The sequence below is a fragment of the Molothrus ater genome, chromosome 1 (genome assembly GCF_012460135.2).
Source record: "Molothrus ater isolate BHLD 08-10-18 breed brown headed cowbird chromosome 1, BPBGC_Mater_1.1, whole genome shotgun sequence".
In the NCBI taxonomy this organism is placed as follows: Eukaryota; Metazoa; Chordata; class Aves; order Passeriformes; family Icteridae; genus Molothrus; species Molothrus ater.
In genome coordinates this window covers 81,315,601-81,330,242 of record NC_050478.2, presented here as the reverse complement: position 1 = coordinate 81,330,242, position 14,642 = coordinate 81,315,601, and the positions used below count along the sequence as shown (strand labels likewise).

The following is a 14,642-nucleotide window of genomic DNA, read 5'->3' as shown; positions in this document are numbered from 1 at the left end:
GGCTTCAATCTCCCAACCTCTCTTCAGCCTCTCTGAATCATTCTCAAATTAAAACAGGTCATTAGTAGGTGGTATTTTCTTCTCAATATTCTATACCACAATCAATTCACCATCCAGTCTTCCTATTCTAGATAGTTTCACGTGTCAGTTTCTTTAAGGCTTTCTTAAGCCTTAAACCACAGTCCCACCATGTTTTTTTCTCAGCTATCTCCAGTTTTCCAGCTTGCCTGTATTTGTGCCTGTGTATCTGTGTATTTGTGGCACCATACCCAGGATTTCCTCATGAGGTACAAAAAACAGATCGCTCACTCCTACTTCCCACACTCATATTTAGGCCAGCAGGAATCTTGTTAACTGTTTTTGCTGAAGATTCGACCATCCTTACTCTCTACCCCTTAGCCCTACCCCTACCTTAGCCATGCAAGGACCCCATTTGCCTTTTTTAACAGGACAACACAGTAAGAACTCGTGTAATCTTGTGTATCCTCTGTGACTTAGCAAGTTTTTAGGGGTCCTTTTGTAAGGGTGGCTTTTATTCTTATGTGTTCCTACCTAATTATGTTTCTCCTGCCTGTAAGAAAATGCATTTTGTTTGAATATATTTAACTTATCAAGTTATCTAGATCTCTTTGAGTAGCCTGTGCCTCTTGCAACCACCCTATTCATACTTGTGTCATCTGTAGGGTTTTACCTGATTTGTACTTTCCTTAAAATCATGGTTGGAAACATTAACCAGTTCTCATTTAACAACTGATCCCTGCAGAAACCAGACAAAATAGAGCATTCCAAGTAGACAATTATCTCTTCCGCCTATTGAAAGTTCTCGGTCCACTTAATCTATATTTTACGGACTTTTCATCTTCTGAATCAATACAACATATTATAATTCTCTTTTTATCAATAGGTCACGCCTTACAAAAACTCTGTACCATAACACTATGAATTTATTGTATCAAACACAACTTTATTATCAAATTGAATGTCTCATTCCAAAAAGCCACATTCCTATTCTGTAATTCTCCGTTAACTAACATCTGTAACAAATGCTTTTTCCATTATTTTTCACTGGATACTTGCCAGCTACCTGGCCTTTAATCCATTTATCTTAAGGCTTTTCCACTTTAAATGCAGGAACCATGTTGGCACCTTAACATCTCTCTGCTATTCCTACAGTAATTAAAGAGTAATTAAAGCCAATCTCAGCAGGCTGGAGTTGAGCAGCATTTATTATGATTTCAAGTAATGAAAAATTCTAAGAGATGGAAGTAAGCAGAAGAAAACTGTATCTTGGAGAGTGTGAGCATAATGCTGTTTGGTAAGGTAGGTTGGGGAGGTGGAAGACTCAAGACATAAATTATGTAGGGAGCAGGAGCAGCACAAAATAGCAGTACAGAGGTGATGTTGCTGAGAGAGGAGTGAGCAAAAGGTGTTTACCAGGTGATGGGCAGTGTTAGTAGAGAAGTTAAATAATGCTAAAATGCCAGTGGGTGAGAAGAAGCTGGAAAAAAAAAAGCTGCATGGTGGGGAACCATAGAAGAAAGACTGTGTACAAGAAAGGGTCTGACATGTTAAAAAAGTTGAAATGCTAGAAAGTATAGTGCTGGGACACTGCATTTTTAGAAGTTATGAAGCCCCTGAGAGTGAAAAACAAGCTGTGAATGTTTCCAGCAAAAGACCAGGTTAAGTGCAGGAAGGAATTATTACCAACAGCAAAATCCTGGGGATTGAAAAGAGGTAGAAAAGTAAAAATGGCTACTAACCCCCAATTCCCTCTTAGCTACTTCTTTTCAGGATTAAAATGTGCACCTAGGAGGATATCAGGGCATTCGGAGAGGTGTGTGTCTAGGGAAGGGTTAAAGAAGTGATAGGAAAGGGTAAAAGAAAGGTCTTGTAGAGGGGTAGCCAGGCATCTAAAGGAGCATGAAGGACATTGTCTTAGGACCTGAAGGCAGTACAAGGGAAGAGATGTGTTTGGGCTGGCATGAGATAACCATGAATGTTCCCCAGCCATCATCCATGGCCACGTGCTGGGATCTCCCCAGCCCCTCCACCCCGCCAGCCTGAAGCCAACCTCCAGGAGTCCTGGTGCAGGCACAGGCAGCATCCAGAGATGGCCCCTGCCTTGGACAGCTTGTCCTGAGACAGCTGCAAGTTCTGACATGCTCCCTGCTTTCCAACAGTAAGTGGGTCCCAACAGGCATTTATTATGAGGGAAAATGAGCCACATACAGAAACACAAAAGTACATATTTTGCTCTGTTTTGAGGCATGGCAGGTGCTGCAGCCTAAATAACTCCCTGGAGTTCCTGTGGCTAGGAAACAAGTGGATACTTCACACAGTCATTTCCAAGAGAAAGATGTTTCCAAGCCACAAGGAGGCTGCACTGGGCAGCACTGAGTCCTGGGGTGAGGGCCATCTGCTGGAGAAGGAGCTTGGCTCTGTGCTGCAGAGAAGTTGCTCTCTGGGCCACCATGGCCTCTCACGCCCAGGCCACCATGGTGCCCAAACCCTGAAGGCCCTTGCAGGCTGTGACCCTCCTTCCCTCCTGCCATGGGGAGCAGGCCCTAGGATGCCCTAGGACTTCACGGCAGCCTCCTCACCGTGCCCGCCCTCCAGCCGCCAAGGGCAGCCGACATAGCGCAGCACCGCGCTGACAGGGCCGCGCTTGGCGGGATCCAGAGCCAGCAGGCTCCGCAGCATGCCGGCAGCCTCGGCCGTCAGGCGCCTCCAGTGCCGGGGCACGTCCTTCTCCAGACCTGTCTCCTGCCACTGCATGAAGTCCTCAAAGAAAGGGTCCTCTGGCAGGCTCTGCTCCCAGGGGAAGTAGCCAGTCAGCAGGCAGAAAAGCAGCACCCCAAAGGCCCAGGCATCCATGCTGGTGTCAATGGGCACCCCCTGGGCATCAGCAGTGTTGCTCAGCTCAGGGGCGGTGTAGGGGATTACCCCAGCCACCAGCTTGAGCTTGGTACCCTTGGGCCTCGTGAGGCCGAAGTCAGTGAGTTTGACGAGCCGGCAGTCAGGATCAAAAAGCAGCACGTTCTCGGGCTTGATGTCGCGGTACACCAGCCCCCGGCTGTGGATGAACTCCAGCGCGCTCACCAGCTGCTTGGCACACTGCTTTGCGGCCGGCTCAGGGATCCCATCCTGGGCAGGGCGAGACAGGCAGGATAGCACACGTGGGGCACCTCAGCAGCCCTGCCAGATGGGGTCTCACCTCAGTGCTCTGCGCTGGGAAAGACCTTCACATTTCTCACTTTGCAAGCCCAAGGCTGCTTCAGTGCTGCAGACCCCAGATAGACCCACAGCCATTATCTCCCTCCCTCTGACCCAGCCAGCCTTCAGAGGGGCCAAATACTACAGCCCAATCCCCATGGCCTTGTGGCAACACTCACGCGGGGTTTGATGATAGAGATGAGGTCTTTGTGCAGCGCTGGTTCATAGAGGAAGCCATAGTACTGGCTGGACTCAATGGCAATTCCAAACATGCCAATGATGGCAGGGTGGGTGGCGAGGGACAGTGCTACACAATACTCATACAGGAAGGTGTGCAGCTTCGTACTGGCTTTGGGTAGCAGCTTGAGAGCCATAGGAGTCCCTGGGGATGGGAAGAGGGAATTTGACTCCTCTGGAAGTCACACCAAGGCAAGACAGAGCAGCCACAGATCCAGGCAGTCACAGCCACAGGGAGGTCTCTATTCCAAAGCTTGTGTGGATATACTCTGTGGACACCAGGTCTGGGAACAGGAACTGCTGCTGGTGTGAGTTTTGAGCCCTGGGCAGAGTAGGGACATTCAGGATAAATGGGCCCATCAGTCTGAGCTGGGTCTACTGGGGAAGAGCAGTATCAGGGCACTCATATGGCCAACCCAGGATGTTCATTCACACCCTCTGTCCATGGGCCTTAGGGCACCACTTCAGATCAGGCTTGGGGCTCTGTGACTGAGCCCTGTGGTGGGACTGCTGTTTCCATCTATATCACATGCATGTTGGTGCATATCTGTGAATTCTTTTGATCCTGGCTTGTGAATTAACTTCCCAGCTTGACCTTGGACCTGTCTTATCATCATAACCTTGCCGGATGTTCTGGGCTGCCCCCTGGCATCGCCTGGACTCTGGCTGGATGTCATGGGATGATCCCTAGGTGGGGAGGTCCCCATCCTGCTGGTCTCCCTGGGGATCCTCCCTGCCATGCCTGGTGTCTGTCCCCAGTGTGCCACCAGCCCACCCCATGCTCTGTGCCCTGGTGAGTGGAGAGGAGACAAGGCACAGTAGTTCAAAGGGCACAGTCAGCTCCTTACCTCTCTGCCTGTGGGTCACTAGCATCACATGGCCATACTTGCCCCTGCCCAGCTCCCGAACAACCTCATAGTGCTCAGCCACCTCAGCGCGCACCAGGCTCTGAGCGGTGATCTCCAGGAGCTCCTCCAGCTTGGTGGGTGCTGCTCTCTCTGGCACTGCTGCAGTCACGGCTGAGCTCTCTGCCATTGCTGAGTGCTGCAGGAACACCATAGCCAGAGTCAGGAACATCACAGCACTCACAGAGAAAGCCAGATCAAACATGCAACACCAACCATGTCATGGCATATTTCTGCCACCTGGAGCCTGAATACTCTTGCTGCTGTGCTAGAATTGAATTTACACTTTTATACAGCACATCTCTGGGCAAAGCCCCTCATCATAGAAAAGGTCTCTGTATTGAAGGGAACCTCCTCCAGCCCCCTAATCCTTTTGCCTAATATTAGACAATAGACAAAACATTAGCAGAGTCCCAGATTTTCAAGTGTGTCCCAGTCACCCCTCCTTGCCCTCCTTAGCCTACTGCAGAAAGATCTCATCTCTCTACTCAGAATTCCACCTCTACTGCTTACTGGAGAAATTCCTTGAGTCAGCAGATGAGACAGACCTGTCCCTCAGGCACAGGCACATGACAAAAGGCAGAGTGCCCCAGAGAAGCCAAAGGCAGCTCAGTACCTCACATGCCTGATGACATTTCTGACCAAAAGTCATGCATCTGTGCAGCCAAGTAACTTATACAGGAAGTAACCTAGGACATCAATGGCATTTTGAGCTCTAGCCAGCTGCTTCAGACCCATTTCAGAGAAGTGTTTTTTCTTTTTTCCCAGCCAGCCACAAGGCAGCATTTTAAGGCCTCTGTGGCAGCGCTCTCTCCCTGTCTATGTCCCTGTGCTCTGAACAAGGCACTTTGGACCTGGGAGTTCCTCCTGGCCTTGGAGCAAGGTCACAGAACCAGTCACAGGATGGTAAATGCCAGAAGGTACTTCTGGAGACCTCTTACTGAAACATCCTGCTCAGAGGAGGGTTAGCTAGACCAGGTTGTCCGATGCCCAGCCCAGTTTTACATATCTACAAGGATGGAGGCTCCACAGCTGCTGTGGGGAACCTGTTTCAGTGTTCAATCACCTTTGTGGCAACAATGATTTTAACTTCTGCTTAAATAGAAATTCTCTTTCAGGCCCACTATCTCCTGTTCTTTCACTCAGTATCATTTGATACTGTGATATACCTTGCTGTGTGTTTTTGCATGTATTCATATGCATCCCATCAGATGATCCCCTCAAGCCTGATCAAGTCCCAGCTCTGTTACCCTCTCCTTCTATGAGAGATACTCCCATATCTTAACTGTCTTCACAGTCTGGATTTGTTCCAGTATGTCCTCATCTCTCTTCTGCAAAGGAGCCCCACTGCTGCTAAATCCAATCATTCTTCAAATAAATTTGGAAAAAAAAGAATTATTTACAAGGCTGGATTTCTACAGGAGCCTGGGACTATTTGTGGTAAAATTCCTCTTCTCTTCCCTCCCTCCTAGACTGCATTTCTAAATTTTATCCAATTCAGAAGTGCCAAGTAATTGGCCCTACTTTTTTGCAAGAGTAGAGCAGCAATAAAGTGAATGAGCCAGCTTGGAAGAACAGACCATCCAGAGGATACGGGTAGAGTTTCTTGAGGGCCTGTGACCTGTGGGTCTGATCAGGGCTCCTTATGAAGGAAGCCCAAGCTGCAGTCACTCCAGAACAGTTTGCAAACTTTGGCCCTTGCTGCCCTTGGAGTCATGAACTACAAGAGAAAGTCCATACTTGAGAAAATAGCTGATGTGTTCAGGTCTTTCTTTGAGATGCCACTGCAATTAGCTAAGAAGGTAAGTGAGGATCAAATTTGGGTCACTGCTGAGTAGAGTGTGCCTGAGTGCTCTGCACCTACTTGTGGTACTTTCTGAAGTGTCATTTTCCCTTTGCAGACTGACAAGCACTGAAGAGGAGGTCACCAGAGCCCTGACCAGCATGCATTCACCATTTGGCTGTGCTGTACTGAAGGCAGCAGTCAGAGTCCTATTCAAACCTGTTCTTTCCTTTCCATGCTTCATCCCTGCTAGAGCTCTTGTTTCCAGGCTGCTGACTATGAGAAACCATATTTCCTTAAAAGAATCTCTAATTACAGCAGCAAAACCTCACATCCTTTACACCATCATGAGATACTTCTGAACCACCTGAGAAGCTGAGGGGGATCTAACCATCTAACCTATGGAAATACAATGTCTTAGTCCAGGTAATGTTATTCTGGTTCTTCAACCAAAATGATTAATATATTTAGTGCAGAAAAACACTTCATACGTGTCAAAAGCCAAAGACAGTGTGATCCCTGTATAACAGAGACAGTGCTATGATAACAGAATCACAGAGGTGTTTAGGTTAGAAGGAACCTCTTGAGATGATCTAATCCATTAAAGTCCCCTGCTCCAGCTGCAGCAACTGAAGCAGGTTGTCTAGGAAGGTGTTCAGCCAGGTCTTCAATATCCCCATAGATGGAGACTCCCATCAATGATCACTGCTTAGAAGAGTCTGGCTCCCTTTTCTTCATTACCCCTCATCAGATATTTATATACACCAATAAGATCCCTTCTGAGCCTTCTCTTTTTCAAGCTGAAGAGTTTCAGCTGTTTCAGCCTCTTCTCATATCAAAGATACTCTATTAAAAATGGCCTTGAGCATATGACATGTGGGCTCCACTTTCTTGTCTGACCTTCCACAGGGCCTTAACACAAACCAAATAACAAATAGCATCTGGGGCATCTCTTTCAAAAAGTCATTCAGGCTTGATCCAAAGACAGTTGGTCAATTATAAATGCCGGTGTGAACATTCTTGCTGTTAGGTATTCATATAATAACCTAATCTGAATTTACCTAACCTGCTGCTGAAGTTTCTCAGATAGAGAAATGAGGTTTCTGATACCTGTTAAATTTCTCCAGACTCTTGCAGGGCTTATATGAACTGTGGTCAGAGGTATGACCACAGGCTATGAGAACATATTTCAATTAATTAGGTTGTGTAAAACTACCAGACTGAAGCTCAAGCAATGCATTTAACTGATGCTTTACTTAGGCTTCACAAAGCATCTGTCATGCTGTGCTTCTGTAGTACATGCATCAGTTACTTAAAAAACAGATGTGATGCTGCCACAAAATGTGGTCACATTTTGAATCGAGAATAAGCATCTCTATGCTCTCTGATCAAGACACCTCTCAGTTTTCCTATTGGTTCAATGCCTTCCAATAACTTTCTGTCTACTAGTCAGACCAAGCTCTCAGATTGTCCAGTCTCCTTGTCCAGCTCTCAGATCTGTTTCATGTCTCTTTTCTAAAGTCTCATAATTTTTCTCCTCCCATCCCCCACATTAAAACCCCGACTGTCTTGGGGAGAATGCCTCCGGTCACACATTCAGCTAGAATTCCCCCCTGCCTCATGCTGTGGCCTCAAGATCTCTTTTTGCAGAAATGACACACAGGTTGCACTACCTTATACATCCATTATGACTCCAGAGTTCTTCCAAATTACTGGGGGAATGTTGGGGAAAAAATAACTTCTCTTCATGTCCTTTTATGGGTGCTGCCTACCTGGTTTCTACCTGAATATTTTTGCAGCATGTTTAGTAAAGCACACTTTGCTCAAATAGATTTCGTGCAACAAGTAATCCAGATCACTTCACCCAGTTGTTATCACACTTCTGCTTCAGGGCTGTGTAAGGACCCCACCTGCAGGCACCTCCCACCAACCTCTAAATTGTTGGTTTGAAGCAGTTCTTATCCTGGTATTGGTTCATACAGCAGCTGCCAGAAATGTCCCATTCACTGGTCGTTTCCTGAAAGTTATCTGTACAAATTCACCATGGCATTGGTCTAAACCAAGAAGCAACACATGTTTAATTAATTATTTAAAAGCCCAGTATATAGTGGAAAATGCCATATTTTTATTGTTGTTCTCACCCTACACAATTTTTTCAATCCTAACTCTGTCATAATACTTTTATCTTTGTCAATGATCTAGAAGGAAACACTGAAATCGTCCAGAAAAATACTGCAAATGGCACAAAAAATGGTTTGAGTAGACAATCTGTTGCTTGGTAAAACGGCAACTATGTACGTGCATACACATACACAGATACAAAAGCATTCCAAATGACCAAAGAAGTCAAGATTTTAGTCTGGCATTGGATGGGTAACAGGGAAAGAAAAAAAAAAAAAAGGAAAAAAGTCATACTAATCAGACACATCTAGTTTCTTCATGCTGCTGAATGGGCACTCTGTAAATCCAGAAATACAGATTTGGAATAGCCTCACTACCTTTGCAGGCCTTAACATACTGGATGATACAGAATTGCAATAGAAATAATCTACAGTGATATAGATCTTAATATTACATATACAAGTCTAAGATCAAGGGTTACTGATGTTACAGATTCCATTTTTGCATTCACTCTGCTAAAGAGAATGCCTGAAAAGATTCAGATGGAGGAAACATCAGCAGTGAGAGGCAAACTAACATTTTCCAGATGCTAAATTAAGAAAGTAAGCTTCACTGTAAACAAAAGAAAACAAACAAGAAAAAAAAGTAGAGACAGCTGTTCAGTTTCATGTAGGCTGAGATGATTGTAACAAAAGAAGAGATCTGTTCTGAGGCAATGTGCCTCTTACAGTGAACTCCAGCTTCTGCAGAGGTTCCTACATACAGATGCAATGAGACAGTCTGAAATTTAATCTCCAAAAATCAGCTGAGTTAGGGAAGCTGTATTTCTGAAGAGCTGGCCACCTGTTAACAGCTTCTGCACAATTGAGAATATCACACACCAGTGGAATTTGTATTTTTATAATAAATTTATTTTTCTGCTTGCTCTGCTTTGTATTCCTTTTTATCTACCTTTTCATGATGTTTCTTGAAACATTAAAAATCCATTGATATGAAGAAAGCCTGGGTAAATTCCCTGAATTCTTCTGATAGATCAACAGAACCAGTTACTGGATGTTTTCTATCTTTTTAATGATATCGGTGAGCCCACAGTTGAGCAAACTACCTCTGGTGTCCCCAGTTTGACAGAAAAAGGACAAGAGAAAGTCATGACAATGGCAAGAGGGCTGAAAATTACAGGGGAAACTCCAGGGGTGCTGTCTTTATAATTTATCAAACAGATAGTGAAGAAGTTACTCTATCATCTGTATACGTTTTTCTGAATACTAGAATTTCACTAAAAAGGGCTCTCCCAGTTAGGCAAAAGCATTATAATAAAACCAATAGATGAAGCTGAAGTGAGGCCATTTCAGACCTCCGCTGTGGTGCACATTCTGTGAAGAATGATATTTGCCCCTAAAAATCTCATCAAACATTATGAAAGAATACCCTTCCATCTTTGTAACTTTTAGTTCAAGAATGGCATCTTTTTTTCCCCTAAAAGGTCCATTCTGGTGCAAACCATGTTTAACATAACAAGGGATAAGAACAGATTATGGCAACATTTGCTTGTGGCCTTATTGCTGGTAGATTTATGAGCTTCTTTCTAAAACTGGTCAGCAGGCTAGTACTTAATCTCGCTGCAGAGAACGGCATGACTGTGGCGGTAGCAGAGCTGCTGTTCTGGGCAGAGACACCCAGCAGTGTCCCCGGAGAGCCCCGCAAGCCTCTCCGCAGCGCGCAGCACACCACGGGCTCCGCACAGCAGCCTCCTCGGACAGAAACCGGCAGCAATCTCAGCAATCTCACTGGGACCACAGTGAGCCACATCACACCTTTCTCCCAACCAACCCACCAGGAGCGCAGCACCATCCCAGCGAACGCAAGTGGACACAAAGCGACCTTCCAGGGCAAAGCCACCAAGGAGCTCTCCATCAGCCCTCTGGGGGAAGCGGGTGCGCTCCGCACTGTGCCGCCACACCACGCTCGAGTCTCCAAAACCTGTTTGAGAGGGGTGGGTGCCCCTTTTACATGCCTGTCCAGTGCCTTTCATCCTGCCACTGCTGTAACTTCCCTTCCGCCTGCACTAAGCCTCTCACCTTCTCCAGCAGCGCAGGACAGCCAGCCAGCCGCGCCTGCCTCGCTCCCCTCGCCGCAGCCGCCGGGCTCAGCCTGCGCCAGCAGCCGGAGGGGGCTGCCAGGAGCTGCGGGGCTGAGCGTGACGCTCCGCCCCGTCCCCATGGCTCTGGGCCTGGGGGCACACTGCCTCCCTGCTGAAGGTGACCTCCCGGGGGAAGGAAAGAGGGGAAAGGGAGAAGGAAAGGACTATCCCTCTACCCTCCTAATGGAGGGGAATGTGTTTCAGGAGTCGGGGTGGGATTGTTTCTGCTCTAGCCATAGTATTATAAACCCACTGGCAGACCCACCTTGTTCAGCCCTTTGCTCCAGCTTGGGCTCTCGTTACAGCTGAAGGAGCAAAGCAGCACCCTGGGCTGGAACAAGGTCCTTGCTCCAGGGCTGTGCCAAGTAGGAGTGCGTTCCTGATGGCAGGGATCAGAACAAACATGGGCTGCCACTGCTTCTCCTTGGCTACCAAAGGTGCCTGTGCCAGTGAGCATCAGAGACCAGGCACAAACCATGGCTGGCTGAAAACCCCTCTTGGGGCCCAGTGGGTCAGGGTCCTCACACACATCAGTACTGCAGAGCATGGTGGTGAACCTGAAATTATTAATGATAACTTGTGAACATTTTACCTATTCTCAGTACCTGCCCCCAGAGCATATTCCTGTGCCAAGGTCTTCCTTCCTCCACTTGAGCATGGACATGAAAACAGCTCCTGGATGCATGGACACCATGCAGGCCCTGCATCTTGGCTCTTGAACACTGATTTTTTTTTCTCAAGGAAGTGGATCAGTTTGTGTATCTGTCAGCAGCAGTGACATGGGTGTGTCACAGGACTGGCTTCCCTGTTCCCTAGAGCCAGAGCCATGATGGGCGCTTGTAGTGGTGAGCCTTGGCACTTCCTGGGGTCAGAGAATTGGGAGGAAGGCTGGGAGAGGTAAAAGCCTAAGAGAAAAAAGCATCCCCCATAAATACTCTGGGTCTCCAGCACAGGACTGAACCTTCTCACCTGATCTCAGAAGGGAGAATAATTATGCCAAGGGCTTGTCACTCAGTGCTCTGCCCTCACAGAGGGGCAACAAGGTGAGATGCACTGGACTGCTGGCACAGGCCTGTGAAGACCCAGTCTGCTACCACTCAGAGGAGGTGCAAATCAGAGGGCAAGAGGAGTAGCACAGTCAGGCTCCCAGCTGTCCCTCTGCTTCTGGATAAGAGGTGGGGATTGAGATTGTTTTGCTGGTGACCTAAAGGTCTTGTGCCATTCAAGCCTGTGCCTTCACACACATTCTGAAAGGTGTGATTGGGAACAGCCTTCAATGTGCAAAGTCCCTACAGGCAGGAACAGCTAGGGGTGATGTGAGTGTACAAAGAAACCTATCCAATATCCAAGAACTCAACACTGAGATAAATAGTGTAGTATAACCACTCCTCTCCAGGAACAGGGACTCTGCATAATCTAGTCTTCTAGTGGAAAGTGTGAGACTGTTGGCTCTACTTGAGACACAAGTCAGAACTGAAAAATGTCCCCAGGGACTTGCTATAATTTACAGTAACAATGCAGTGCAGCCCAGGTTCCCCAGTCCCTCTCTCCTTCTCTCCAGTTACTATCTTAAATATGCTTCCAGATATAGGAACAAAATACAGTAGTCTTCCTTATTTTCCAGTTAATTTTTTGAGAGACAGAACCTCTACATTATCCATTCCTATTGAGATGGGCACCTGCTGGAGGGTTTGGTTTAGAGAAGAGACCTTCCACAGCCTTACCTGGAGTGCACTGACAAGTAGCAATCTCACTGAGGGCTTGCTCCTGACCTGCCATTCATCCACAGGGCTTGTCCTGCATTCCTCATTACCAGGGAATATGTCACGTACTGTGTATCACATGCATGTTTGAGAATCCCTGACCTCCACTCCCTCAGCACTGGGCACAAGACAGCTGTTGGAGGCCCCAGAGCTGCTGCACACTACTAATGAAGTCCACACTAGTGCACTTCAGGACCTCTGTAATTTAACACCTACACCTCTCTCACCCGCACTGTACGCATTTTGTCCAGCTGGCAAACGAGATGTTGGTCAAAGTCAACACTGAGAGAACATGGAAACATGATGTAACCAAAACTGCCTTAGTGTCTTGGAAAGTTTGGTCCCAGGCTGTGGAGAAGGTAGAGCTAGGAAGGATAGGGGGTTGTGGGGAAGGTGTTTTTTGAGGTCTTATTCTACTTCTCATGATCCTGCTCTGATTTTGTTAGCAATAAATTCAATTAATATCTCTCATTCAAGCATGTTTTCCCTGTGAAAGTATTGGTGAGTGATCTGTCCTGGTCCTTATTTAAACTCATGAACCCTTCACTATACCCTTCATTACATTTTCTCTCCCCTGTCCAGCAGTGGAGGAGGAGTGATAGAGGAGTTTTGGTGGGTGTCCGACACCCAGCCAGAGTCAACCCACTGCAGTGACACACACAAGCATTGGGGATGGCCTATGAAATATAACAAACACTGTATAAAAATGTGTCATTTTCCTCCTCTGAATTATGGTTGGTTTAGCATGATGAATATCCTGTCTCCTGCATGTCTGGCTCAGAATAGGCAGTACACAGAAAAAGAATAGAGCATGAAAATTTCCAAGAGCCAGACATGGCAGCCAATGTCACAAAGTCATAGCAGTGGCAACTGCATGAGGAACAGCTGGACTAAAGCAACTACAGTAAAGGCACATAGTCGAAGAAGGGCTCTCCTTTTCATCCTTCTTTCTCTCCCCTTATTGCTCATGCTCAGCATACACACAGCAGGCTGTTTCACTCACATCAGAACAGCAGCAGTTCTTCAAGCACAGGCATACACAGCTCTAAAGGATCGGGTCTGATCTCCTAACAGAGAGTGCTCTGTAGTCAGATGATGCCAGATGTATGGTTGCAAAAGAATACTGCCCTTCCAAACAGAAATCCACTGTGTTCCAGCAAGTACCATAAGAACCACAGAGGGAGCTAGCTCTCTCAACACACTTTCAGCAGGACACAGTTTCTCAGGTGTTGACTTTAGTGTGAACCCTTTTTCACAATGTCCCTGGCTAATGATTCTGATGATCTCCACAGCAGCTGGGTGAGGAGATCTGCACTCCTGTGTCAGGGCTACCCAGCCCCACACAGGCCTTTACTTCCCATTCTATATTATCAGAGACTCCAAAAGCATTTAGGGGGAGAAGGATTTGATGCCATTTGGACCCAACAGATCACTCTTTGAAGGTGTGGAGGCTTATCAGCAGGGGTATGTGGGAGAGAATGTTGTTGAAATATGAATATCAGGCTCTTTTACCTAAAGGGCCTAAAATGGCATTGCTCTTTTAATATAGTCGTCTATGTCAATGTTCAGTTTGTCTCTGTATTTTCAAACTGACCACAAGCATTTACTCAGAACATCTGTGATAGCAGCTTTTCAGAGCAGTCACCATCCCTTCATTTCCAGCACTAAATTTTGCTCAGCTTTTTCAGATCCAGTTCTGTGCCTGATGCTAGGCAACCACTCTTTGACTTTCTCTTTTGCCCTTCTGCTTCTTCCGTTAATAATTCTGTGAGCTACTAACACTTTCCTCCCCCCAGCCTCAGCGGGCAGGCCAGTCTGCAGGGTACTGCAAGGTGTGGGCTGCCTCCCAGGAGAGCTGGGGCCCTGCACTCTCCCTGGCACAGGCAGGGTGCTCAGAGGAGTCCACCAGCTGCACAGACCATTTGTGCTCTGAGGTCATTCAGTGCTACCCCATCACTGAGGAATCTGCTGGCCGCCTTCCTGACAATGCCGTACAGTGTCCCACCTCGCTTCCCAGCCAACACAACAGTCACACTGAGCCTGGGCCCTGCTCCCCAGAAGTGCTTCCCAGCTATGTTCTCCATCTTTGTCAAAACCCCTCACACCTGAAACTTCTGGTCACCCACTGAACACCACACCTGCATCAAAGGGTTCTGCTCAGTCCCACTTCAACCTACTCCGTTCATATTGCTGTTAGGTGCATTGGGTGCAGAATGATTGCAAGAGGCAGTGCTAATCCAATGGAATCCATGAGCACTGCTCCCAGTGCCTCAGAGCAATGCTGGGGTAGTGCCCTTCCAGCCCAGCACAGGGACAGGGATCCACAATAGCTGTACTTTTAATCTTTTCCATCTCTCCCAGCCTATCCTCCAGTGCTTAAAACAATATAAAATATCCTGTAACCACAGTGTACATCAGCCTTCTCCCTGAAACTTAAGGGCTTATTTGTCACCACAGTACAGCTAGGGACTGTTCAGGAA

At 47.0% G+C, this 14,642-nt stretch overlaps 1 protein-coding gene across 1 annotated transcript in view; it reads right to left on the bottom strand.

Moving 5' to 3' along the window:
• Positions 1 to 975: 975 nt before the first annotated feature.
• The window catches only part of LOC118694606 (serine/threonine-protein kinase SBK2-like), a 14,940-nt gene continuing 1,273 nt past the window's right edge, over positions 976 to 14,642 (bottom strand). The window contains exons 3-6 of the mRNA XM_054514896.1: positions 10,338 to 10,522; positions 4,299 to 4,494; positions 3,393 to 3,595; positions 976 to 3,144 (exon numbers count right to left, since the gene is read on the bottom strand). Of these exons, the coding sequence (XP_054370871.1) occupies positions 2,575 to 3,144; positions 3,393 to 3,595; positions 4,299 to 4,494; positions 10,338 to 10,522 (1,154 nt within the window). The 3' untranslated portion in view covers positions 976 to 2,574. The remainder of the gene's footprint in view (positions 3,145 to 3,392; positions 3,596 to 4,298; positions 4,495 to 10,337; positions 10,523 to 14,642) is intronic.